General features: G+C 43.4%; 1 protein-coding gene across 1 annotated transcript in view; it reads right to left on the bottom strand.

Moving 5' to 3' along the window:
* Positions 1 to 13,866, bottom strand: part of LOC142578474 (uncharacterized) — a 136,056-nt gene extending 122,190 nt beyond the window's left edge. Inside the window, exons 1-3 of the mRNA XM_075687857.1 lie at positions 13,828 to 13,866; positions 12,156 to 12,212; positions 10,614 to 10,679 (exon numbers count right to left, since the gene is read on the bottom strand). Of these exons, the coding sequence (XP_075543972.1) occupies positions 10,614 to 10,679; positions 12,156 to 12,212; positions 13,828 to 13,866 (162 nt within the window). The remainder of the gene's footprint in view (positions 1 to 10,613; positions 10,680 to 12,155; positions 12,213 to 13,827) is intronic.
* Positions 13,867 to 26,030: the final 12,164 nt, after the last annotated feature.

Raw genomic sequence — 26,030 nt, 5'->3', positions numbered from 1 at the left:
TCAAGTTCAAAGAGCAAGACTTCCAGCGGCCCCTAGTCGTTCTACAGAACGACGGTAGCACACTTTTAGGCCATGAGTGGCTCATGGTTTTGAACATCCGTGTAACTGGGCTTCACAGCATCAGCCAAAACGCAGAAGCCAATATTGAAAACTTTCCGGACGTCTTCGGTGACACAATTCCAGGCGCCATCCCACCGCCAGCGCACATCGAGCTGAAGCGGGACGCCCAGCCAAAGTTTCTGAAATGCGGCAGCATTAATTTCGCTCTCAAGGAGGACGTCATCAGGGATCTGAAGGAACTGGAAGGTCAAAGGGTTCTGTAATCGACAGAGTAGTCGGAATCGGTCACCCCTGGGGTCATTCTGCGAAAAACGAATGGTTCGCTGAGGATACGAGGACTATTAAAGCGCACTCAACAATTCGGTAAGGAACAATGTTTACCCCCTTACCAACCAGCAAAAAACTATTCGCAAAGTTGGGGAAAGGCCGTATTTTTACAAAAGTTGTCTTGACGCAAGGGTACCTGCAACTTGTGGTTGATGATGCTTCAGCAGAATCGCTCACAATAAATACAGTAAATGACCTGTACAGGTTGCGACGTTTGCTGTTAAGTATGGTGGTGGCTCCTAGGCTATTTCAAAGAGCAATAGATCCCGTACTTGCACGATTCTCTCAGATGGGTGCATATCTCGACGACATCCTGGTTTCCAGCGAAACGGCAGAGGAGCACCACAAAGTCCTCACTAAGGTTCTCAACCGACTACTGAAAGCGGGACTGCGTGTTCAAGACGCCAAGTACCAGTTCTTAAAAGAGAGCCTGGAACATCTAGGCCAGTGGATAGACGCAAGGCGTATCTGCCCGTCAAAAGCTAAGATCGATGCTATTCACCAAGCATATGCACCGGCACGTAAAACCCCACCATTTCATTTTTAAGCAGAGGCACCAAAGAAGAAGAAGGACCTGCAAGCCTTTCTAGGTATGGCTAATGTTTACAATCGCTTCCTAAAGAGTCGTTCTGGAGTTGCCGAAGTGCTCTACCGCCTACTGGACTGCGACAGTACGTGGAGGTGCGGTGAAGAGCAGCAGCCAGCCTTCGCAAGGAGAACGACGATGCTGGGCACGTCTGAGTTACATTTAGTGCACTACAATATTAATGCACCATTAATTTTCTCTTGCGACGCGTCACCCGTGGGAGTGGGAGCCGTATTAGCTCACAGCGATGCTGAAAGACGCGAGCAACCTGTTGCTAACACGTCAACACTCACCAAAACGAAACGCAATTACGCCCAGATTAACCGCGAGACTATCTATTGCCTGTAGCGTTCGTCAGTTTCACCACTACCGCTGTGGGCGAAAATCCTGCATCTTATCCGATCATAAGCCACTCCTTCGCATATTTCAAGCAGAGAAGCAGATCCCGGTGGTTCTATCGCCGCACATGTTGCGCTGGTCTTTGATGTTATCTGCTCATGAATACAAACTGGAGTACAGAAAGGGGCAAAACTACGGTAATGCTGACTATCTAAGCAGGCTACTGGCACCCGGAGATCTGCAGGACCTCGAGCCTTCAGGCGACGTTATTTTGCTAGAAGCAGGTCACCCTGATGCTGTAATGCCCTATGTGCCGCGTGTTGATGCCTTCAAATTTTCCTTTCTTGTGAAAACTATAGTTCATTGGAACAAACTTGTCGCAGATGTATGTATTGAAACGCCCACAACTGAATCATTTGAGCGAAAACTGTCATGTGTTTGCTGAATGCATTGTTTGTTTATTGCGGAACTGATGTTACGTGTTTGTGGAATTGTTTTCCCCCACTCCTGTAACAGTCCGCAAGGGCTAACAGTATTGGAAATAAATAAATAAATAAATAAATAAATAAATACCCGCCTGTGAGTGCAGCAGACGTCGCATAAGACACTATGCGTGACCCGCGTCTGTCCCGTGTCAGGAAATGGGTTGCCGGAGGCTGGCCAGAAGAAAGTGTCAGAACGTTCTGTGCATATCTTGCCAATTTATCGACCGCCCTCATGCAGTCCTTCATGGTTCCTTGTACAGCTTGATGAAACTTTGCGGCAATACACCTCAGTGGACCAATTCCGTTTGATCGGGGACTTTATTATTGATATTTTACGACTTTACAAAATATGTGTTTGTAGTTACATACGCGGGCCCGCTTATGCTCTGGAATGTACAATTAGAGCTCCTACTACATTGGAATTAATTAATTACAGTCTAGTGCCATCCTGCTTAGATGACATAGCGGCCAGAGCTTCGAACTGTGCATTCAGGTCATGTACTATTCTACAATCGTTAGCTGACCATTACCTTGTACCATGCCGTCTTCTATTACCAAATGCGTCTCGAACGCCGTCGTTCGGAACCGCATCTGGGCCGCGCAGATGCTTTAGCCCTATGTTTAACCGACTCATGCTTAATAACCTTATCGTTTCGTTTGACTGGGCATCCTTAACCAAAGAAGAATCGTCGGGCAAAGTGTATGAAAGGTTGCGTACGCAAAAGAAAAATTTTGAATTACGTTGCACACGGTTGGTAGCTAAGCCGATACGAAAGTGTCGCTGCTGTAGGAACACGGAATTTCTAGCTGCGATTTCATATTGAGATACCTTGCGGAAACACAACAAAATAAATCAGAGAAACCAAGCACTGCGATTAGAATACAAGTCGCCAAAAAATAGAGTTGTTGCTCTTCTGCGTGGCGCCAAGCACCGTTACATATTTCATAAATTCTAGAAATCTTCAAATAATGTAAGGAAGACTTTGTCTTTGGTGAATAATTTCAGAGGGGTTAGTTCCAGTAACCGGTCTCCGTGTGATTCCTTTATGCAACCTCCCACACCAGCGGCTGATGTTTTCAAGAGAGACTTCGTAAGAGCGTCCCAAATAGCTGTATCTATATCCACAGACACTCAGTCGTTAAGACGACCTATATCTGCTTCAGATTTTCTTCCGATAATTTCTAAGCGTGACCTGGGAGTAATTATTTTCAGTTTCCGCCCTAACAACCCTCCTGGATATGATGGAATATCATTACACATCATCTGAAGAAATTTTACTGCGCTGTCAGGTAGTATCTTTCCCATGGTTTTTTCGAACGTGACAATATTCCGGAATGCCTGAATACTGCAGTTGTTATACCCCTTCACATGTCAGGGAAGAAAGATAAGATCGAAAACTATAGGCCAATTTCTATACCACCAGTTATTGCTCAGTTCTAAAGAAATTTTCACTTTTACACTATGCCTTCTTTCCTTAACAAATTTTCTATCCTGACTGATTGAAAGTTTGAGTGTTTCCGGGCGGCGTACTATTGCAGTACTTAAGAAATTTTCAGATGAACTGATCTCGGCATTCGATCAGAACCTTTACGCGTGTGCTGTCTTGTTAGATGTAGCGAAAGCGTTTGACACGCCGAACCACTAAATCTTCTTAAGTAAACGGTATTTTTGGGATTTCGTTGGCGTTTTTACAATATTCTCGAAAATTACTTGAGCAGCCGATCTCAAGTGGTCTCTATCGAAGATAAGGCCGTTTTTATTTCTAAGTTGTCGCTGAATGCAGGTGTTCCTCAGTATTCAATTTTACCGCGATTGTTGTTTAACATCTTCGTTAATGACTTTTCTTTGGGAATTTTCAGATGCTCGGTGTTCCAGTATGCTGATGACACTGTGTTACTAGAAAAATATTTTTTACTAAATTTTCACTGAAATGTTGAAAAATGACTTGTGCAATCCAACGCATTGGTTCTCTAACAATCGAATTGTCAATGTCGAAAAAACACAACTTGTTTTGTTTTCGCTCTTTACTCAAGACTACTGTAATTACAATGTATCTCTACTTGCATAAGCCGAATTGTGTTTCTTCTAAATGTGTGCTGATGCATACGCGAATTGTGTCAAATATATTGGGATGTCCTTAGACCCTGAATTATCTTGGCAACGTGGCCTATCCCTCATCTGTTGAAAATTGAAGTCACTCGCTCGGTGGTTATTTAACATCAAAATATTGCGTGCCTGTCTATACAATATATATATATATATATATATATATATATATATATATATATATATATATATATATATATATATACATGCACTGGGTTAGTGCGCTGAGATACGACAGTGCACTATTTTGACATAAGGAAGTATAATATGGATAGAATTGAACATGCTCTCAGGAACGGAGGAAGCCTAAAAACAGTGAAGAAGAAACTAGGAATTGGCAAGAATCAGATGTATGCGTTAAGAGACAAAGCCGGCAATATCATTACTAATATGGATGAGATAGTTCAAGTGGCTGAGGATTTCTATAGAGATTTATGCAGTACCAGTGGCACCCTCGACGATAATGGAAGAGAAATTAGTCCAGAGGAATTCGAAATCCCAAAGGTAACGCCGGAAGAAGTAAAGAAAGCCTTGGGAGATATGCAAAGGGAGAAGGCAGCTGGTGAGGATCAGGTAAGAACAGATTTGTTGAAGGATGGTGGACAGATTGTTCTAGAGAAACTGGCCACCCTGTATACGCAATGCCTCATGACCTCGAGCGTACCGGAATCTTGGAAGAACGCTAACATAATCCTAATCCATAAGAAAGGGGACGCCAAAGACTTGAAAAATTATAGACCGATCAGCTTGCTGTCCGTTGCCTACAAACTATTTACTAAGGTAATCGCAAATAGAATCAGGAACACCTTAGACTTCTGTCAAGCAAAGGACCAGGCAGGATTCCGTAAAGGCTACTCAACAATAGATTACATTCACGCTATCAATCAAGTGATAGAGAAATGTGCGGAATATAACCAACCCTTATATATAGCTTTCATTGATTACGAGAAAGCGTTTGATTCTGTCGAAACCTCAGCAGTCATAGAGGCATTACGGAATCAGGGTGTAGACGAGCCGTATGTAAAAATACTGAAAGATATATATAGCGGCTCCACAGCCACCGTAGTCCTCCATAAAGCAAGCAACAAAATCCCAATAAAGAAAGGCGTCAGGCAGGGAGATACGATATCTCCAATGCTATTCACCGCGTGTGTACAGGAGGTATTCAGAGACCTGGATTGGGAAGAATTGGGGATAAAAGTTAATGGAGAATACCTTAGTAACTTGCGATTCGCTGATGATGTTGCCTTGCTTAGTAACTCAGGGAACCAATTGCAATGCATGCTCACTTACCTGGAGAGGCAAAGCAGAAGAGTGGGTCTAAAAATTAATCTGCAGAAAACTAAAGTAATGCTTACCAGTCTCGGAAGAGAACAACAATTTACAATAGGCAACGAGGCACTGGAAGTCGTAAGGGAGTACATCTACTTAGGGCAGGTAGTGACGGCGGATCCGGATCATGAGACGGAAATAACCAGAAGAATAAGAATGGGCTGGGGTGCGGTTGGCAGGCATTCTCAGATCATGAACAGCAGGTTGCCATTATCCCTCAAGAGAAAAGTATATAATAGCTGTGTCTTACCAGTACTCACCTACGGGGCAGAAACCTGGAGGCTTACGAAAAGGGTTCTACTCAAATTGAGGACGACGCAACGAGCTATGGAAAGAAGAATGATAGGTGTAACGTTGAGGGATAAGAAAAGAGGAGATTGGGTGAGGGAACAAACGCGAGTTAATGACATCTTAGTTGAAATCAAGAAAAAGAAATGGGCATGGGCAGGACATGTAATGAGGAGGGAAGTTAACCGATGGTCATTAAGGGTTACGGACTGGATCCCAAGGGAAGGGAAGCGTAGCAGGGGGCGGCAGAAAGTTAGGTGGGCGGATGAGATTAAGAAGTTTGCAGGCATGGCATGGCCACCATTAGTACATGACCGGGGTTGTTGGAGAAGTATGGGAGAGGCCTTTGCCCTGCAGTGGGCGTAACCAGGCTGATGATGATGATGATGGTGATGATGATGACTATTTTGCTTCTGTTCGGATTGCTGGGCATGCAGGCTAGACAGGATTACACAAAATATTCTTTCAAATGTTGCCTACAATTGCCCAATAGTAACCGCTGCGAATGTCTTCCGTGAACTTGGCTTACCGAATTTGCAATCCCTGCTCATAGAAATAGTTGCCAAACATTATTGAAATTCCGCCTTCCAACAAAAGATACCGTACAAGGGAACTTAGAAAACACGCCGGTTATGTGGTTCGTTGTTCATCCACAAGATATGGTGCGGCCAGAAGCTGTGCATATGTGCCGGACATTTTGAACAAGTTACCGGATGAAATCTTTAACGCAACCTTGAAAACCACGCTAACAAAAATATTGAAGGAGCTATGGAGAAATTCATTAACGTAAACGCTTTCGCATCGTAATAGTTACTGCTTAAATATATTTTGTGGTAAATAGAATAACCAAATGTTCTTCTATTTTCTGTCATTTACTTTTTCATCGATGTCGGAATTTCGTTTACCATATCTATCATGTTCATAGGCTTAGTCGTACAAGTCAACTGAGGCTTAGGCCGGCCTGTTCCTGTTTTGCATTTATGAGTGGCAATAAGCATTCCTATTATTATTATTATTATTATTATTATTATTATTATTATTATTATTATTATTATTATTATTATTATTATTATTTGGGTCGTTGTGATTCAGAAAAGTTCTGAACGCTTGCTGATGTAAGTCTTTGGCTCTTTTAGAGTAAAATGTTGTACATCTTCAGCGATAACAGGTTAAATAGGCCCGAGGAGACTGCGTCAATATAGGAATAGAGCTCAAATAGTTTTTCCCTTTAGTGTCTCTCGAAGGCACCCACAACGGTGGTGCCTTCGAGAGACATATAGAGACGTACGGACAGTCAAATGTCGCAGCCATTCCTTTATACAGTGTACGTAAAAAATACGAAAATTTGAAGGAGAAGAAAAAAAATATTATCACAGTAAAAAAAGCGATGTACAATGCAAGGGGCTGCGTAAGGTGCAATAACCATAGCTGCTGCAGCTCCTTCACAGCAGCGGCTGGTCCAGCTCGCTGAGTAACCTTGCCACGGCGTTATACTACAGAGGATGTGGTTAAATATTTGCGTTTTGACAGCGCGCGCCACACTGGGATAGAGGCAAGAACACTCGTAGGCCTAGTTGTAGTTCGAACGTTCCTGGGTCTAGTTGCAGGTCGAAGCCCTGTTGCGCTGGGAGCACAGTTAATACGTAATACGCGCGAAATTAAATACACGATGACACACAAGATGTCCCGCGAGATTCGTTTCTCCAATGTTTTTACTCTCTATGTGTTTCGCATACCCTTTACACGCGCAACTTGGCGTCCATGTTCAAGAACCAGCTAACGTAGATACAAACGTATTTAGGTTTAGGTACACGTTAATGACACGTTTTCTTCCATTACGGCATCTGTCATAGCCGCATGCCGCATAGCTTTGGGGCGTTAAAACGAACGAACGAACGAACGAACGAACGAGCGAACGAACGAACGAACGAACGAACGAGCGAACGAGCGAAAGAGCGAAAGAGCGAACGAGCGAGCGAGCGAGCGAGCGAGCGAGCGAACGAACGAACGAACGAACGAACGAACGAACGAACGAACGAACGAACGAACGAACGAACGAACGAACGAACGAACGAACGAACGAACGGTACTTAAAGCAACGAGAGCTCCTTACCACAGCTGCTCTGATGCACTCACCACGTGTTCGGTGCGCACTAAGTCGTTGATATCGTTTATTACAATCTCCCAGACGAACATTTCGGTGATCTGCAAATGTCCCGGAAGGCAGCATGTTCGTGAGCTACTGCACAACAATAATTGCTTATGCATTTGTGTTGACAGTCTACTCTGGCCCTTTTACACGAGCATGTTTTCAGACAATGGAACTCTAGCGTTATCATTCACAAGCACATTTCCGAATGCACGGTCAAGTCATAATGCGAAGCATTCTGTGCCAGAAGGCAGGCAGCCGGGCGGTAAGTGGGTGGGTAGATGGGTGGGCGAGTCCTTGTTGCGCCTTACTTCGGGCGTTTAAAAACATATCTGATATTGCGATCGAACCAGTGTCTCGCAGGAGAAGAAGCTTCTACTTCACCCATTCAGCCCCAGACGCAGGCATGGTTGTCTAATGCAAGCGCAAAATAGCCCTCAGAGAAGTCTGCCACGTGCGTGATATCACATACCCAGCACAACATTTAAACGGCGAAATGATGGGTGTATGATGTAAACCTATTCCAAATATTTCTATTCCATTTCTCCAATCAGCTATCCGCGATTGGTCGAACATTTTTCGGGCTATCCCTATTTCACCTGTGTGTCATGCGACGTCACGAAAACCGCGAAAACTCCGCATCCGATATGCCGTGCACGCACTGATTATGCACAATCGGACCAAATAAAAAGAGGTAAGATTTCCGATTCTACAACTATTTTGCCATTAGCCATTTATTATTGGTGTAAAGTTTTGGAGATGCGCCCACTTCGCCTGTCTGTCACGCGACGTCATAAAAACTGCGAATACGAACCACGTCAAAGTGATGTGTACGCATTAAAGTTGCCAATAATGTGCTGAGCAAAATTAAACTTTTTTTTTTCGGAATAGCCGGAGATTGGCTACCCAGAACTGCCTGGGAGCATGAGCTTATTCATATTTATTTATAGAATACTGCAGGCCAAGATGCGTCCCAGGAAGGAGTGGGTTTCTTTATACAGTCTACATAAGAAATACGAAAATTGAAAGGAGAAGAAAAATAAAACCTAATCACAGTAAAAAAGTGATGTACAATGCAAGGGACTGCGTAAGGTGCAATAAAATCAGTGAGAATATTTTGTAGAAAAAAGAAGAGGGAAGAAAGGTTATCGATAAACGTAATCCAGTCCTATCAACTCTACCGCAGTGAGGATAGGCACAACTGAACCCTTTTGGGTCTAGGCTAACACGCATTAAAGCACGCAGGCACATGTACGTTTACTACAAATGCAGTTTTTCCACGGCATATTATACATTCTTGGGCAGGAATACATCCGCTGGCAGGAAGTTCCATTCATTCAATGTTCCTGGAACAAAGGAAAGTTTAAAGCAATTTTGCGCTCGGTAATAGGGGTTGTCTTTTCGTGGTGATGATTCCCAGTAGGTCTGGTTGATAGTGGCTGGAGATAAGATGAAGTTTCAAAGTATTAATTTATTTTGGCAGCATCGCAAAAGAAAATAAAGGCGTTCTATCTTCCTGCGGGATTCAAGGGTGGCCATATTATTTTAATTTATTAAATGATATGGGGAGCCATAACGTCCATAACCATAAAGAAATGAAGCGGACGACAAGTCTGGCTATATGCTCCAGTTTGTCACAACTTTTTTTTGCTTAAAAGCACCCGCGACGACGCAATCGTACTCTAATCATAACCTCACCAATGTGTTGAATGCCAAAGGTTTCACGGATGGAGGTGAGTGTTTCAGCTTGTTCCTTAGCAGGCCGCGTTTACGCTGAGCAGACGCACAAACATTATCCATGTGTTGCGACCAGTTCAAGCGATTGTTGATTGTTGCACCTAAATATTTAAAAGATTCTATTCCAGCGACTGCGGATTCCCCGAATAGTTTATTGACACGCTAGAAGGTGTTTTCTGTTGGTGATGCGCATAAAATAGGCTTTCCTTCATTAGGTTTCGTTTCCGAGTTATCGCAGCAATCAGAAACAAAAATATAACTTTTGTTCAGGATTACTAGGTCATTAGCATCGTTCATCACCCTCTAAACACTCTGTTATCCATTTTGTAATCACTTTGTATTTGCACATAATAACCTTCTAAACTCTGTTATCCATTTTGTAATCACTTTGTAGTTGCACATAATAAACCATTTTGCATGGCTGTTAACCGTTGTCGAGCCCCTTAGGCACGCTTACGACATCGCTATGCTACCTCTTCTTCGGCGAGGATCCGTTTCAGCAGTATTCTTAACCTTCCGTAGAATGCCGGCGCGATTTTCGACAAGCCACTGCAAGCTAAGCAAAGGATGGGGAAGCGGGCCCATCGGAGACGCCGGCACCAACCTCTCCGTCTGGTTACCTGCTTTCACTGAGCTAACTCGCCCCCAACCCGCGAAAAATCCTCTCCACTGCTGCGTGCTCCTCGTTTCGTGTCAAACCATTAGATAAAAAAAATCTGTCAAAATAGGCAAAGCTATTAGTTTTAAAAGCAAACAACTTTTAACTACTATAAGCAAGGCGAGCGTTTGAACAATGCGGGTTACCGCCCGACGCCGGTGGTTACGTAAATTTGACGTCCCTAGATTGAAATAAAGACAGATTGGAATAATTTGAAGCTATAGAGTCCCATTTACAGAGACGCCAGTCTGCGTTAGGGATAACTGCAAGATTGAAAAGCGAGAATGATAGTAAACCTTAGCACTCTTCTCCGCGTGTATATTCAAGTTGCTTATCAAAGCAAAAGCTTTATTAAGCGAAGTCCCACCGCTACCATTTTGGGTATTTCTCAACTGCAGCTTTGATATGTCTCCCGGAGTCAAAGGGAATACGTTTGCTAGTGCCATTCAATTTACACTCTGGCGTACGTGTCCATTGACTGTACCTCCTACTGAAACAAAAAAGGCTGTGAGAGAATTAGGTGGCGTGACACACGCTGTGCACACCTTGTCGACATGGTCCCATAGTTGCCCCTTCATCTTGGCGAAGAAAGGCAATTCCGGATGGTCGACCTGCATAGTAAAGGCGTTGTTACAGAGACACTCAAAATGCCGCTACTAACGCCGTGTATTTCTTCTACGGTTATGTAAATATTGCCAGAAGGAAACACATAGCCGCCACCGTCACGCCCAAATTCACTGACACTACATATTTAAAATGCCATTTTGGCAACTGTCGTTATCGGTTCAGGTTTTCTCTTTCTTTAATTTGGATCGTCAATCATATGATAAGATTAAAAACTAATTCATATTTATTCAAGTGCGCATGAAACTTTAATTGGTTGCCTTAAGCTAACTAAAATTGTTCACACTTTGGAAATAGTAGAATTCGGGAAAGTGTCTGAACTAACTGTTGCCATAAAAGGTTTTGTGAAATTAAATGCATGGTATATATAACGCGACGCTCTCTGCATAACTGAACAGCAGAATTCTGGCGCTAAATTACACATCACCAGTAATAACGCTCTCAAATTTCAGGACACGCCGCAAGGCACACCGCCATGGCGTGCCTAGCATGGCTTGAGCAGGAGATTCGAGACGCTCTTTAAGCAAATTTGGTATTTTACATCCCAAAACACCACGTTTGTTGTAGAAAATACCTTACAGTAAAGGACTCCGAATTAAGCCGTTAGCCGATTACCAGCATACCGTAGATTCCAATATTAGAATACACAATTTTAAACACTGTTTTACCTTCTTTGTTATTTTGTAAATTTCCGTGCGAGGAGATTAACAATCTTAGTGCAACCACATCAAATGCTGGCACAATATTAGGCAAAGAGAACGCAGTAAATGTCTGGGCACCAACATGACTTCGCTTGAGGCAATTCCTTCCCCCCCTCCCCCGCATTATTGACTCTTAATGCTAGATATGTAGGAGAATATTAACGAAAACTTCAGGCTGGGCTGGGGTAGCAGACGGCATATCAGCTTGAGCGCGGCTCATTTCAAAAGAACGGCACGGAAAACTTGGGAAGCCATATTCTACGACTCTTCCTAAAGTTTTCGTTAGCATTTCGTGTCCTAAAGGTCAACGTGGGGTGCAATTTGGTTGAAACTGAAGTCCTTTCGGAATTATTTACATTGTTGCTTACGTCCGCAACTGTCCGATTCTTCGGAAACAGATAGCTTGCGGCTACATTACGTCGCCTTCGGCATCCCTTAGTCACGGCAATGATTAGTTTCGATCGTCACTGACGTTAACATCGAAACCTAGTTCAAGTCATCGCCCCATTTTATTGGTTTTCTAAATTAAATAAGCGCCTTCGGGAACTATCTAGTTAACCAAGCCCACCGGGGCACCTTAAGGTTTATGCCATGTATCAATACAGAGCAGCTTCATTGAGGGTTGTCTTTGAGGAATACGCATTGAAACTTCAGAAAGCTAAACACATCTTATGCAGTTCTGGACGTGGTCGGTCTATATCACTGTAACCAGTCGACAGCACTGTAACGAATTAACTTCGCTCACACGAATTGGCGACTCACCGAGAAGATGAGACGCGGGTCGACGGTGAGAGACAAGAGCAGCTGCTGTATGGTGCGCTGCGTACGGAGATGGCACTCACGAATATGCACCTGTTTATTTGCGGAGTGTCGCGCCTCTTCCTGAACAGCACTATGAAAGAACACGTCCTCGTCGCAAAATCGCTCAGTCATAATATGTTCACTTAAAGAAGTGAAACATAAACAGTCCTTCATACAGGTGAAGCAAAGAATTTCTTGAAGAGTTTTAAGAGGAGTGACGTAATCAATAACATTAAAACAGCAGTGAAAGGCAGTAAAATGCTTTAACAGGAGAAAAGCGGTACAAACATTGCATTAGTTCAGCTTCAACGCAACTGAAGGAACCTAATATTGTTGGGTACTACGGTAGCATTTAATTATATTTCATGGCATGGATAAAGTAATGTTTGAGTTCGGTTTTTAATTTATAAATACCTTCTTGCTTTTTACGTTTTGAGTCAATGAATTCCGCAATTTAGAAGCACCATAGATGAGTGAAACTACTCCATAGTTTGTTCGAATAAGTGGAATGTAATCTTCATTCAGGTAACGTTTACGATTTCGATTAGACCAAGATCAAGCGCTTTCGCTGCACACAAATGCAATAAAATTTATGACTTCAAACCTAAACCGGCTCGTCGTATACAGGGTGTCCCGACTATCATGCATCAAGATTTTAAAATATGCCAATCCCACGTAGCTCGACAGAGCCAAGGTAATGTTGTTAGCAGTCGCTTGGAGATACTGAGATTATTTTTTCCATCCCGCCTAATTATACACCAGGTCATCACTAATTATCAAAATTCACTAATTCTATATTTAGATGAAAAATCTCAATGAGGAAATTGCAGACCAACACGAAAACCTCTAGATACACCTTTCTGCTTCTCAATACCTGCTACATAAATATGTTTTTCCGAGCGGGAAAGGAACCCGCAAGAACATGCAAAGTGCATCGAGCGGCCAGTAGAGCGGCAATTTTGCGTGTATTCGCGAGCTTCTGTCACGCTCGGAAAAATAATTTTGTGTAGGACGTATTCAGCAACAGAAAGCTGTATCGACAGTTTTTCATGTCGCTGTACGACTTTTTTACTGACACTTTTTATCTAATTATATTCTTTGAGAAGTTGACTAATTAATTAGGGCTGGTTATGTAATTAGGCGGAATGCAAAAGGTAATCTGAGTATCACCAAGCTACGGCAAACAACTTTACCTTGGTTCTCTCCAGCTACGTAGGATTGGCACATTTTTAAATCTTGGCGCATGGTAGTTTGGACACCCTGTATAATTACCAAAACGAAGATGTTCATTGCTAAGCTCATTTCGCATAACGTGATATTCTGGATTTGGTGAAAAGTTCAGTCTCACCCTAAGGCCAGAGGGCTTTTAAGCGAAGGACCACAGGCGCAGCTGCCTTCAACCTTGAATTTCTCGCAGCCTATTACCGCGACCGTCTTGACTGTGGCTGCTTCTATATTGCATTTAGGTGATTATTAACTATGTACTCTATGTAACTATTAACCACTATGTACTCGAAACTGAAAACCCCTGCATGCTCAAGCATTCCGATCATTCCAACAATGCTGGCGCTGTGTGAAAGCCACTGACCGAGTCATTATGATGCGGACATTAAGCTCTATACAGGCCCCTTACCTTGTGCTTGCGCGGCGTAAATGCGAGGCTCGAAAGCATAGCGTTGAAACGTATGCACAGCGTAATAAAAGCTCTGTCTTGACACCGTTATGCGCCTTCTCTACAGAACAAGCACTCAAGTATCCAAAAAGGTGATGTTTGCGACCGATTAAAGGAGATTTACACCGAAGTTTAGGGCAAATCTAAAAGCGGTAGTTTCATTCTTTTCTCCGTCAACAATAAACGTGTTTATCGACACAAGAGACCTCGTCCATCCTTATAACATCAATTTTAGTGGTGCGAACGTATTTAGTGCTACTATAATTGACCGTTACCATTGATTGCGCGATTGTGGAAGTGTTCCTATCATTGTAGATGAGTGATTCATATGCATAGTCACCTTTCCTACTGCAATACTCGGTATTTTTTGTCATTACATCATGCCACTGTGGTACCATCATTCATTTGACCCTAGTTCCGGCAACACATTTCTACTGAGCAGCCTTTTTTCTGCCAACTTTGAGGAGAAATGTCATATATGGTCTTTCAAGAGCACTTTCGCGCTGCCTTTAGGCTCCGGTGTCACGTGTGGCCACCTTTCTCCCCGACCGCGATGACGTCCATTACGTGATGCACGCTGTACTAAACCTCTCGTATAAAAATAACCTGTAGTTATGTCTTTACTAGATTGCAAGCATGTTATAAGGTATCTTAGGCAAGTGCTAGGCCCAACTGTTAGATTTCATCATGCTACTGAAGGTGGCGCTCACTTGGAAGGACCACCATGCTTGAACAGTCCTAGAGGGTTGGTTTTTGTAATTACGGCGTGGTGTTCATTATTAGGAGTTTGTGCAATAGCGATCGCTCTCTGAATGTTTCGCAGCAGGCAGCAAATCTATTCAGAGCGATTCTGACGTTTAAGATCATCATACAGTCTACATGAACGCGCAATGAAAGAGGCGGAACGAGAAAAGCCCTTTGGACTGTGCGTGAATACTTTGGTAGAAGGGATAATTAAGACTAAGTTCCTCTCATGACTGCGAGCATGGATATGTGGAGTCCGTCCTACAAAATTCACCACCGCTGAACCATTTATTATAGAGTGGTGTGATACTTACCTAAAAGAACAGAGAGGTACTAATTACAAGTGACATCTCCAAGTTGTCGTTGACAAAGACGTTGGTCTTTCAGACTAGTGCCTACGCTCAGCAGCGGTTCAATTTGTACACGCCAACTATGTTAATTGCATACGTACTCTTCTCTAGCTCCATCACCGAGGTGGCCCAGATAATGAAATCAATGTCCCCTATGGCGGCCACTACAGTACGTATGCTTCACTGCAACACAGGCAAAGATTTTACGGAGGTGTGCTGTCTCCATTACAAAACGCCGGCCTTCGAGAACCACATGGGCGTGCTAGACATGCAATGTCCCTAGTGGCATCTAACAAACAGCGCATGTTCTGCTGGCCTCCACCAAAAGTTACTGCTGAATATTTGGTGACCGCCACCTCATTTTGTCCCACTGAAAAGCGAAAATGAAAAGCGAAAAAAAGAAAGAATTCGCATCCAGGGCAACATTCTGCCACCAAATGTTTGCCATTTTTTTCAATAAAGGTCAGTTTTACATGCGAAATACACTTCTGTATGTGAAATAGTTAATGGTCTGATACCCTTCTTGGAATATCTCCCATGCAGAATTGCGCCGAAGGGAAAGCTGATACTAGCCTTTATTCATTCGAAACTTTTATACGCGCAGCATGTTCTGGTATTTTTTCACAAAGCTAGAGCCGACTGCAAACATCAATAAAACATGTACTGTAACTTGATAATCACCTGAAATATAAATTACTTTCATCAAACATGCACACACAAAAAGAGAGAGAGAGATACATTTTGGTCAAGCTGTGTATATCTCAGGTTCTCACCGTGAGCTCCACGAGCGTGTTGACCGAATCCTGGTAGTCTCCCTTGATGACCTCCAACATACGACCGCCGTTGCAAATTCTGTGCATTAAGGAATCAGGGGTGTCAGTTTTATTGAGGGTGCTAGCTATCGTTACCAGCCGTCTTGTACCGCCATATCTCGTAATGCAGTTTTCAGCAACACCTTAGCAGAGTCCCTAGCTATAACGTAAAGCTATTGCAATCTGTTTTTGTTCCAATCTCCTGACGTCAAATTTACGTAACCACCAACGCAAGCATCGAGCTGTAACCCCCACAGTTGTTTGAAAAGCCCAATCAAACGCACTTGTGGTCTGTAGGACGTCACTTTCTTTTGCTTTCGAAACGAATAGCATTGCCTACATTGAGCAGTCTTTCTTATCTAATTGGCTGAGAAGAGGCGAGGAGCACGCTCAAGTAGAGAGAGTTTCGATGGGGCAGAGGCAGCCCTATGAAAGTAGATAACCAGATCAGGAGGGCCTGCCGGTGTCTGCGGTTGGTCCGCTTCCCCTTACTTATCTTCCACTGGCTGGTCGAAAATCGCGGCGGCGCTATGGAAGTTTAAAAATGCCGCTAAAACGGACCCTCAGGAAAGAGGAGTTGGTAGACTGATGTAGACATGCCGGAAGGTCTCGATAACGTTACACTGCCATGTAATTTTTTTTTATTATACGCAAATAACTCAATGCTCCCCGGCAGCTCTGAGTAGTTAGTGCCACAGCAATCGGCAGATGGCCATCTTCTGTTCCCTTTAGAGCGGGGCACTCTCCGGCTATTCAGAAAATATTTCAGTTTTGTTCTCCATATCAATGCATCTTAAACACGTGCACGCAACTTTGACGCGGGGAGTTTTCGCGGTTTTATGAAGTCGCATGACAGACAGGCGAAGTGGACGCAGCCCGAAAACGTTTGACCAACAGAAATTGGTCAAGCGACGCCTCTTTCACCAATGGCGAAAATGCATCCAATCAGAAAAATGTACTTTTCTTTCGTTCGGTCTGATCATGCATAATGAGCGTTTACATATGCGGCGGTTTTCATGACGTCGCGTGACAGACAGGCGAACGGGGGGAGGGGGTGGCGCTTGAAAATTTTTTTACTACTCGTGGATGGCTGATTGCAGAAATGTAATAGAAAAAGTAGGGAGCAACATTACGTTATAGCGCCGCAGGTGAATAATTTCCGAGAAGACTGGCAAAAGGGTGCTGAACAAGGATGATGGCCGTTACATTGCGTCCTCAATGCAAATATCATTAAATGCTCCGAGAACACTACTTTGGGCTCACACAAACAAAATAGAGCATATTAATTTTTTTTTAAGAACAAGAACGGGACAGGGTCATAAAGGGGCTACTTTTGTTTTTATTTTGACAGAGTATCAGCTCGTCCAGTTCACGATTATTCTGCTGAAACTAGAGGGTGTCAAACCATAGAAATTCACATACGGCATTGTATCACCAGAATAGCCAGCAGTATGTTCTTGTGCTTACTTCTAGCTCCTGAATCTCCTATTTTTTTGTACCTGGCATTTTACATTGTGAGAAGCTACAGCTTCTCCGGCTTTTTATGTCTCCTTGCGTCCACCACTCCTTATATAGACCGCAATATAACACATGATGCCTCACAGAGACACCGTAGTTGAGTTATTGCATTGAGTTGATGCGCGGAGGCTCTTTAAATGACTCGGAAGCACTATTGAAAGTCCAAAATTGAAATTCTTGCGATAAACATTACTTCGGGAAGAATCAGCAGGTGCATTTTAACCAAATATCGCTGTCATCGCCAAATTGCAGCATATTGTTCCTAATATAAGCAATACCATCACAGAATTAACATTGTTGGTACCAAGGGGGCGCCAACGGGGAATGCAAGGGAGAGACATCTATATGCTTTGCGGAAGAAAATTAGCGTAAGTATCGATGCCGTGAACATTACGACTGCAGTAAGCTAGGCGGCTGTCCTCACTACAAACACCATGTGCATATGCTGTTAAGAGGTAGTTTGAAGCTCTTAATTACCCGTTCAAGCAGAACAGTGATTTAGCCATTACAAATTCAAGATGTCTCCCTGCCTGGCTCTGAGCTACGAAAAGATGATCACTGTTCAAGTTTGTACGGCTGCTATATGGAAATCTGCGTAAAGAACGAACGTTAGAGTAAGGAGCAATATCCCGATATCGCCATGAAAACGCAGCTAGGCATATTAAATGATTGACAACCAATTTTATGGTAGACATTTTTCTTTTTTTTCTATAATGGAAAGTGTGCCGGTCAAAGTGTCGAGTCATGCTGTGGTAACGCGTATAACGCCGTGTGACATCCCTTTTCAGAATTTTTTTATCTGCAGTGAGGATGTCGTCGCTAAGTAAGAGTTCCCTGGAGACAGTGATAGGTGAGTGTGATCGCAACCATACGCGGGCATTACTAGGAGAAAGTCGACAAGTGTGGTCGTAACTGTGACAAAGTATGATTTTGTTCATCAAGTAAATGTTCCTGCGATTTATGTTTTTCGAAGTAGCAAGATTATTCCTACAATAACGGCTACTTGTTTTGGTGGTTTCCTGTTAAACTGCTTTGGTCATTAACAAGGGTGTTTTGGCCTAGCCAGGTTCTCCAAAGCTAAACAACGCTTTGGCACGTCATACGCTATTGAGCGTGTTGCAGTAGCCACGCGGGCACTTCTGATCTCTGAAGCATCTCGTTTAGGGAAGACCTGAGCGAGCTGGAAAACAGTATTTTAGCTCGCACGCATGTTCGGAATTTCATGCCTAGCACAACAGCAATCATGTGCGCCGCCATGCTTTCGGGTGCGCCAGCGCCGCTCGTTAGCATGGACTTCCTTACTTCGTAACACGCATAGAATGAAACCAAGAGAGAAATATTATACCAACTGTTATTTCAAGCAGTTACTATGCGGTACTTAATAACAGCCGACTTGCGCACAGTAATCTGATGTACTACATCCGTAGTACCAACTTTTCAAGTACAGTTCGCGCCATTTACTCGTTTTTATGCCTTCTTCTTTGCCCGTATAAAATTACAATTCCTATTTAATCGCGAACGACGTGCTGGATTATATCACTATAACTCGTTGTCATTTAACTTCCATCAGAGACTCGCGAGACACTCTTCCCTCATAAATGAAAAAAATGCTACATAAATTCTAATTGTCTACTAATGCGAAAGCATTCTTTGGCTCGACCATCACTTCGCTTTAGCTTACTAGTGTTGGTAGCGTATGCATGTCTGCCCATGGATTCTTTTTTCTTTTTTGAGTCAAAGAATGCTTACGCAATCCTCTGAATTTCTGTATCATTTTTTTTATCGAGCGTCGCCCTGTAACGTCGGTTCCGATCCGCTTCTGAACACTTCCTTTCCTTTTCTTGCTGCTGACTATCTCCTAGTTGCTGTCGCTGTTCTCGTTGTTCCTTCTGCCGACTACGCTATTGCCGCTTTGATTCAGGGTTCACCTGCCGCGTGTTGGTTTCACCAAGCTCGTACTTTCTTATTGTATAAAATGGCGATGTTGAGGCGACGACTACGTGACGAGTTCATTTTTTTTATCGATTCTAAAGCCACCAATCATATACAGTTACAGTACTGTAACGATTAAAAGTCTCAACATTATCAATTACCGTACTTGCACGAATCTGACGCGCACTTTTGAAGAAAAGGTGCCTTCAAATTTGCATGCGCGTTACAATCGGAATTATATCTACTCAATATCAAAAATGAGACCGATTCTTACTCAAAATAATAATGTCAATGCAAGGTAGCTAGACACACTGCCATCGAAGGAGTCGTCTGAAAAAAGCGACTTTTGGAGACATTGCAAGGTGAGCCCATGATGCGTGGAATGCCCTGCCGCCGACGGTGGTTGCGCGATCCTCCAGAAGTGTGGCAACAAATGGACTTAAGGTGATTTTCTCTGGTCGGTAGACAGCGAAAAGTAGCTGTCGTCGGGCTGCGACTGCCACTATCCGCTAAGGTTCAGCTCTATGCGTGTCTGTGTCTCCTGGTATATTCCCCAATATCGTTTCAACACGGTATTCTACAACTCAGGTTCCGTTACATGATGTGTGCGGTAGAATCGGCACCACGCTATTTTTTTTATTTGGGCGGTAATATAACTGCGCATTACAATCGGTGGCGCGGTATAATCCAGCAAATACACTATGCAATTATTTCCCAATTGCAAGGCGTTACGGGAAACACACGGTTTCTCCGGAGTTCTTGCCAAAGAATGATTGCGCATTAAATTGGAGACGAGCTGACAGACACATGCACAGATATTCACAATGAGACAGACAATAAAACAAACGGCAGGTTGCTAGAAAAAGAAGACATTGTTTTACTCGAATGTCAGCGCAGCTCTTTCGCTTTTCTTCGTCGCGATACAAGATTCATATATAAAGAATAACTGACAGCTTACTTCGGCATTTCTCGGGCCTGTTCCAACGTGGTATCGTTGTTATATTTATGGCCGGATTTCTGGGCGTTCGAAAAAGGTTAGTGTATAAAAACAGTTTTGCATTCGTGAATTACGCAATGCTGGGCGATGTCCTTAATAATGATCTTACATCTTCCTCAAAGCCTTTCAATATTTCTTCAGCGAATCGTCCGCCTTGTACAGCACACATATTTTCACATTTCCAGACAGCGACAAAATTTATGCAGATGTGACAAGAAACAAAGCGACATTCCTTATTAACCTCGCATGTAAACTTTCGATATGTCTACTCCTACTGCCTTTTGTTTTCTAGCTGGAAGTTGTGCAGTACTTCAAGCTTGTAAGAGATAGACAAGAATTTTACAATCGCCACAACCTTCACTAAATCGCGGGTTAATATTATTTTATAAACTCTCTTAGACCATAAGTTGTCATGAAAACTGATTCTCTCTTGTGAGAGCACTCACTCCTGCTGCGCACATGTTTTATGTGAATTCAGATTTTCTGAAGTTAAATGGCTGCGCAATCAGCTGTCTGACTTAGCTGCAACCATACGATGACGCTTCCTTTAGTTGTGCTATTAAACAGCACAGATTTGCGCAGCAAATCTTCGTACCTGCATACTCACTGGAATGCTTTCCATCTTTTGACTTCTGCGCGACCGTACATATATGAGTGTGCAAGCACACCACTTTAGGATTCCTGGGTCTTCAATGGTGGACTAAATTGATGATGCTGAATACGACGATTTCGCCCACGTACATTCGTTAATCCATGTAAAAATACCAGCTGCATAAAGTATTTCAACCGGACTTGCTCGAGGCTCGCCTTGCTTTTATTTTCCGCACTAAAGGAAGGGAGAAGGTCGTACCTGAAGAACAACTCGCAATGTCTTGAACACCAGTGAAACAGGCGCTATGTTCAGGCAGTGCGTTTTTTTTTTCAATTTTTGGGCGACAAATGAAAACACAGGAGCGAAATTCGTTTTCTTTTTGTTTTCATGGCGGACCAATGACCAGCCTTTAACCCAATATTGCCCCTTGTTGCCGTGCTTGCAAAGGCCTGAAAACTGCAACTTTCGCTGTGATTATCAGCTATCTTTTAGACCCATTAAAAAGGACATCTATATTTTGTAACACACACGTTACCATTCGCACATGCCTATTTTTCTGTAAACTCCTTGCGTCCTTCTTTATTTTTATATGAGGAAGAGGGTTCTGACGAACCGAGACCACGAGTTGTCTGAGGAAGCATGAAGAGTACAAACGTTACACAGCGGATGCAAGTTTTAATAAAACCTGCATCAGCTGCATAAAACATGATTTATGTAAGAAACCCTGTATATAAAACCTCTGTTTTAATTTTCTTAACAATTAGAATAATTGCACTTTCACTCGATATTTTTTCTCTCCTCACGGTGCATTTTTTCAACAAAAGTGATTTTTCTGGAACTCCCTCATGAAGGTAACATTGAACAAGTAATGATTGATTGATTTTTCATTGATTGATTCACTCAATGATTGGTTGATTGATTGATGTGTACTTTTTCAGGTTCCAGATATGACCGAAGAGTGCCTTGGCAATGGTGATGAGTAGTCATTTAATTATTAATAAATTAAGGAAATCAATTGTAAATGGCAGACACAACCTAGCTGTGCCTACAATCGCTCGCTTTCACTTTCGCAAGAAACTAACGCATAAAAATATTGACCATGATTAGTAATGTATGCTATGGCTACAAAAGCTTTACCTCAGAGGGATAATCAGATCTATGGGTGACAATACCACTATTTCCTCATCAGGCACTTAGACGCAAAGGTTGGGAGGCATGTGTTTTACAACAAATGCCCCATTGCAGCTACAACCTCCAAGGGAAGGCTGCGCTAACCTAACCTGGCCAAACTCTTTTTGAAATGTTCGTTTCTATTAAAAGTATAAAGCTGTTTTAAAATTACAAATCGGTTGACTGCTCAGGAAAAGGGCTGGGTGTAAAGGTATGTGCTCACGGCATGCGAAAGGGAAGAACTTTTCTCCCTCTACCTGTATTTCCAGGCAATTAAGAAGAACATACATAACTGTGAGCTTATTATCAGACCTTCATGTCATAGGATCGCTTGCAGTTAGTGGGTAAGAGCGAGGGCCGTAGTGGTGCCCTATTCTTAATCTGCAAAGAAGCACTTCTTTGTGTCTTGCTGTTCTCACTGATATTCAGTTCCCTAATTTTAGTGTCATAGTGTGTGCCTTATTCAATACTGCAGTACCCCGCTGCCTTTGCAAATACTTGAACTTATGGTGTAAGATGGGCTTAAGATCTGTAGCTGGTATGGGTTCATTTGTGTCTGTTTCACTAAAAGCAATTGACACAGCGTTATCATGAGTAGCTACATTGTATTTGATGCCTCTCTGGCAACATGGCCAGCATTAGACAATGCTCTGGTTTCGCATATATACGAAGCACAGTATGGTGCATAGTTCATTAAAAACAGAGTTCCGCCTTCGGAAATATATTAAGGGTCTTACAAGACTTAATGAGACTATGAATATGCTAGCTTCATTGAGGTTTGCTTGCTTTATATGCTGCCCTGAAAGTATCGCGTATGCTTCAGCCATGAAAATATTTTCATTGTGATGTAGAATGCTTGACGCCGAAAACGACCTTCTACGCGACATCATTAGATGACTTGGAAGCATCTGTATAAAATTTTGCAAGCACTGCCTCGCCTGAAGTTCCAGGTAGTTTGCATGTACATGAGGCTCAGACGCCCATTTTGTTATTTCGTCAAAACAGATATCACCGTGAATGTACGGCCATTCCCAAAGCAGTGAAGCCGAGTGGGAACCATTAGGACATTTCCTGGATGTTGACTGCCTGTTTTTTTTTCTCTGCTATTTCTCCCCAAGCGCAGGGACAAAGGAGCTCTAATAGCTGGGCGGTTACGAAGAAGTCGGGCAGTTCACAAATCGCAAATAGTTGAATGACATGGAACCTCGGTGTCGGATTCTACCTTCAGGTAGTAGCATAAACATCAATATGTTCTTTGAAGATGTGAGGGACTTCTTATTAAACTCAACATAGAGGCTTTCAATTGGGTTCGTCCTAACACCCCTGTCGCTAGACGAATACCAAGGAGGTAGGCTGTGTCTACAATTGAAGTTGCAGAATAATACACAAAGGCACATTAGTGATGACTTGAGCGCATGAAACGCGTGTAGAAAGTTAAAAGATATCTCCTGTCAGTACCCCCAGTTGTGCATGATAAGAACTTGAGTAGATTCGTTGCCTTCAGGCACTTCCCTGTCACACATTTCAAATGGGATATAAAAGTTAGTTTCAAATCTAAGATAATCTCTAAATATTTATGTTCGGTGCTCACGAATAGTCGGTATTCATTATTATGAATAACGGGGTCCGGTAATATACCTCTCTTGTTCAATATGAAAACGCACGCATTTTTGGCGGGTTTAGCCTAAATCGATTCTCGTGCGCCACCTAGACAAGTCATATAGGACAAGTTGTACCTATTGCTCTCAGACAGGAAGATTATATGATTTGAAGCCGATCTGCACATCATCCACATATACACCAGAACACCGTGAATTTAAAGCGCGCCGCCATATTGATGAGCGCTGGTCGCGCCACCTATCCCAAGCGCCGCGAAGTAGCAGGTCTGGGCTGCCACGCCGGGAGATGCGACCCGGCGCAAAAGCGAAACTTGGGCTTTTCAGCTGGGCGGAAGGCGTGTGTCGCGTTTTTTCTAACCTGTCATTTTCGCTGTCTTGATCCAGTCAAACTTCAAGACCTCATGCAAGTCCGCAATGGCCACACTGAGTGCTGTGCAGGCTGCAGAAGCGAATACATCGGGCAAGTACGCTATTACGTTTGTACAAACCGCGCGCTATATGCTAGAACACGTGTGAGCTGTAATATCTCCGCATTTTTGGCACGTAACCTGTGAAGAAATATACAGCACTGTGTTGGTGCCATATATTAATAAAGCACGCAGAACATTGTCCTCTGCACTTTCAGTTTGGTCTTGTTTGTCATGGTCACTACTGGGTTGGCCGCGTTTGGCAACCAACTGGCGAGGTCGTATGACAGGGCTTATAGACTGCCTGATTAGCAGACGCCTGCCCTTCACCACCTGCACATTGAAAACAAAATATATGTTATAGTAAGAACGGCTGTAGTTCTTTCCTATGCCATCACTGTTGCGAAGATATAAAGTCCTCTCAAATTGAAAAATACACCAGGCCAATTGTATCGTGCAACCACTTAAGAGTACAACATTCAGAACACAAGCCTACAGCACTCGAACAAGCAGTATATGAAGCTAAACCTGCACTCAATGGAAAATGAGGAACTACAGTAGTTATAATGCTCAACTACATGTGCAGTCAAAGCCCGTATAACAGGGTGAGCATTACAGATGCAGGTGTTGTACAGCTGCTGCAAAAACCATGACAGGGCACATAAAATTACCATCCCTACTTAAAGCTGCATCATCAGGGACCCCTTTGTACAATACAACAACCACACCTGCATTAAATTATCCCCACCAACAGCAGCTACCTGGTATCAGACCTGTTTCGCCTGTGCGAGGTCATATCGGAGTGTTGGCGCTCCCTTAGAAAAGAAAACAGTAAAAAAAAAAAAAACTGGCGAGAACGAGCAAAGTTTTGTTACAAAATACAACAATAACTAACCACCTTATTTTCCTCGCTATATGAACGGGAAAATCTTGCGCTTTACCCCGCATAACAGCCCGCACGCAGTTTAGAGCTCAGGAAGCTCAAATGAATTCGTTACGAGTGACACCTGCAACACCGGCTCGCAAAGACAGGCGCGCTGCACGAACACCTTCGGCGACGAGCAGTCGTCGTTTACGTTTTTGTGGACGCATGCTACGTGACGAGCAGACTTCGGTTTACTTTCATAGCAATAACGCTCACCAGCGGGGCAACATTCTATTGCCTACAACTTGTCGTTCACGCTTAATGGTCATGCCGTGCACCAACTGCAAGTATCGCTAACCTCAAACTCAACTGTTCCGCTTAACCGTCGGGAGCACTGCATGACTGAAAACACGAAAAGACTTGTCTTTTTGTTATAGCCAAGGCGAAGCACGGGCACGGAATTCTGCTCTGTATGCTTGTTGTCCAGAAAGTGCTCGGAGCAAACCTGCGTGTTACACATATTACGTTCGTAGGGCGCAAAGTTGAACGCCGCACCAAAATATACAGAGATCGAATACTCACTCGTGCATTTTCACTGGGTTGGTAGTTCTTCCTATTCACTGCAGCTATCCACCGCTGGCGCAGCTTGGCATTCTTCGTTGCGGATGGAAATCGGTGCAGGCTGAAAACACCGCACCGGAACGATTCCCTACGTGTATTATGCTCTTCGCAAACAGCGCTAAGCAACCTGCTATTTTTGCGCTGGTTGATTTGGCATCCAAACACGACGCAATGATGCCCAGATGACTTCTTGTACTTTGGATCCGCGTGAACGGGCACATTTCCGCACTTTGGAGTCCTAGAGCTGACGCTTGCCATGTGTGCCGGTCGCCGGCGAACACACTTTGGCAGCCCAGTACAAAATGGCGCCGGTCGACCGGGCAACCCGGATGCGAGAGTATGCGTTCGGTTAGTCTGGGTGCGAGGCTATCGTGTTCTGGTCTATACAGAATAAAACATTGTACGTGGTATGACGGTATGCAGCGAGTTTATTTTTACAAAGAAGGGGCTAAAGCTTAGCACACAACCTTGTACACCAGTCGACTGTGTAAATGGACGGGATAGGCTATTACCAACTCTAACGCGGAACGTACAGTT

This window comes from Dermacentor variabilis, chromosome 4 (genome assembly GCF_050947875.1).
Source record: "Dermacentor variabilis isolate Ectoservices chromosome 4, ASM5094787v1, whole genome shotgun sequence".
Classification (NCBI taxonomy): Eukaryota; Metazoa; Arthropoda; class Arachnida; order Ixodida; family Ixodidae; genus Dermacentor; species Dermacentor variabilis.
Note: the sequence above shows the minus strand (reverse complement) of the source record. Positions and strands in the feature narration are given on the sequence as shown.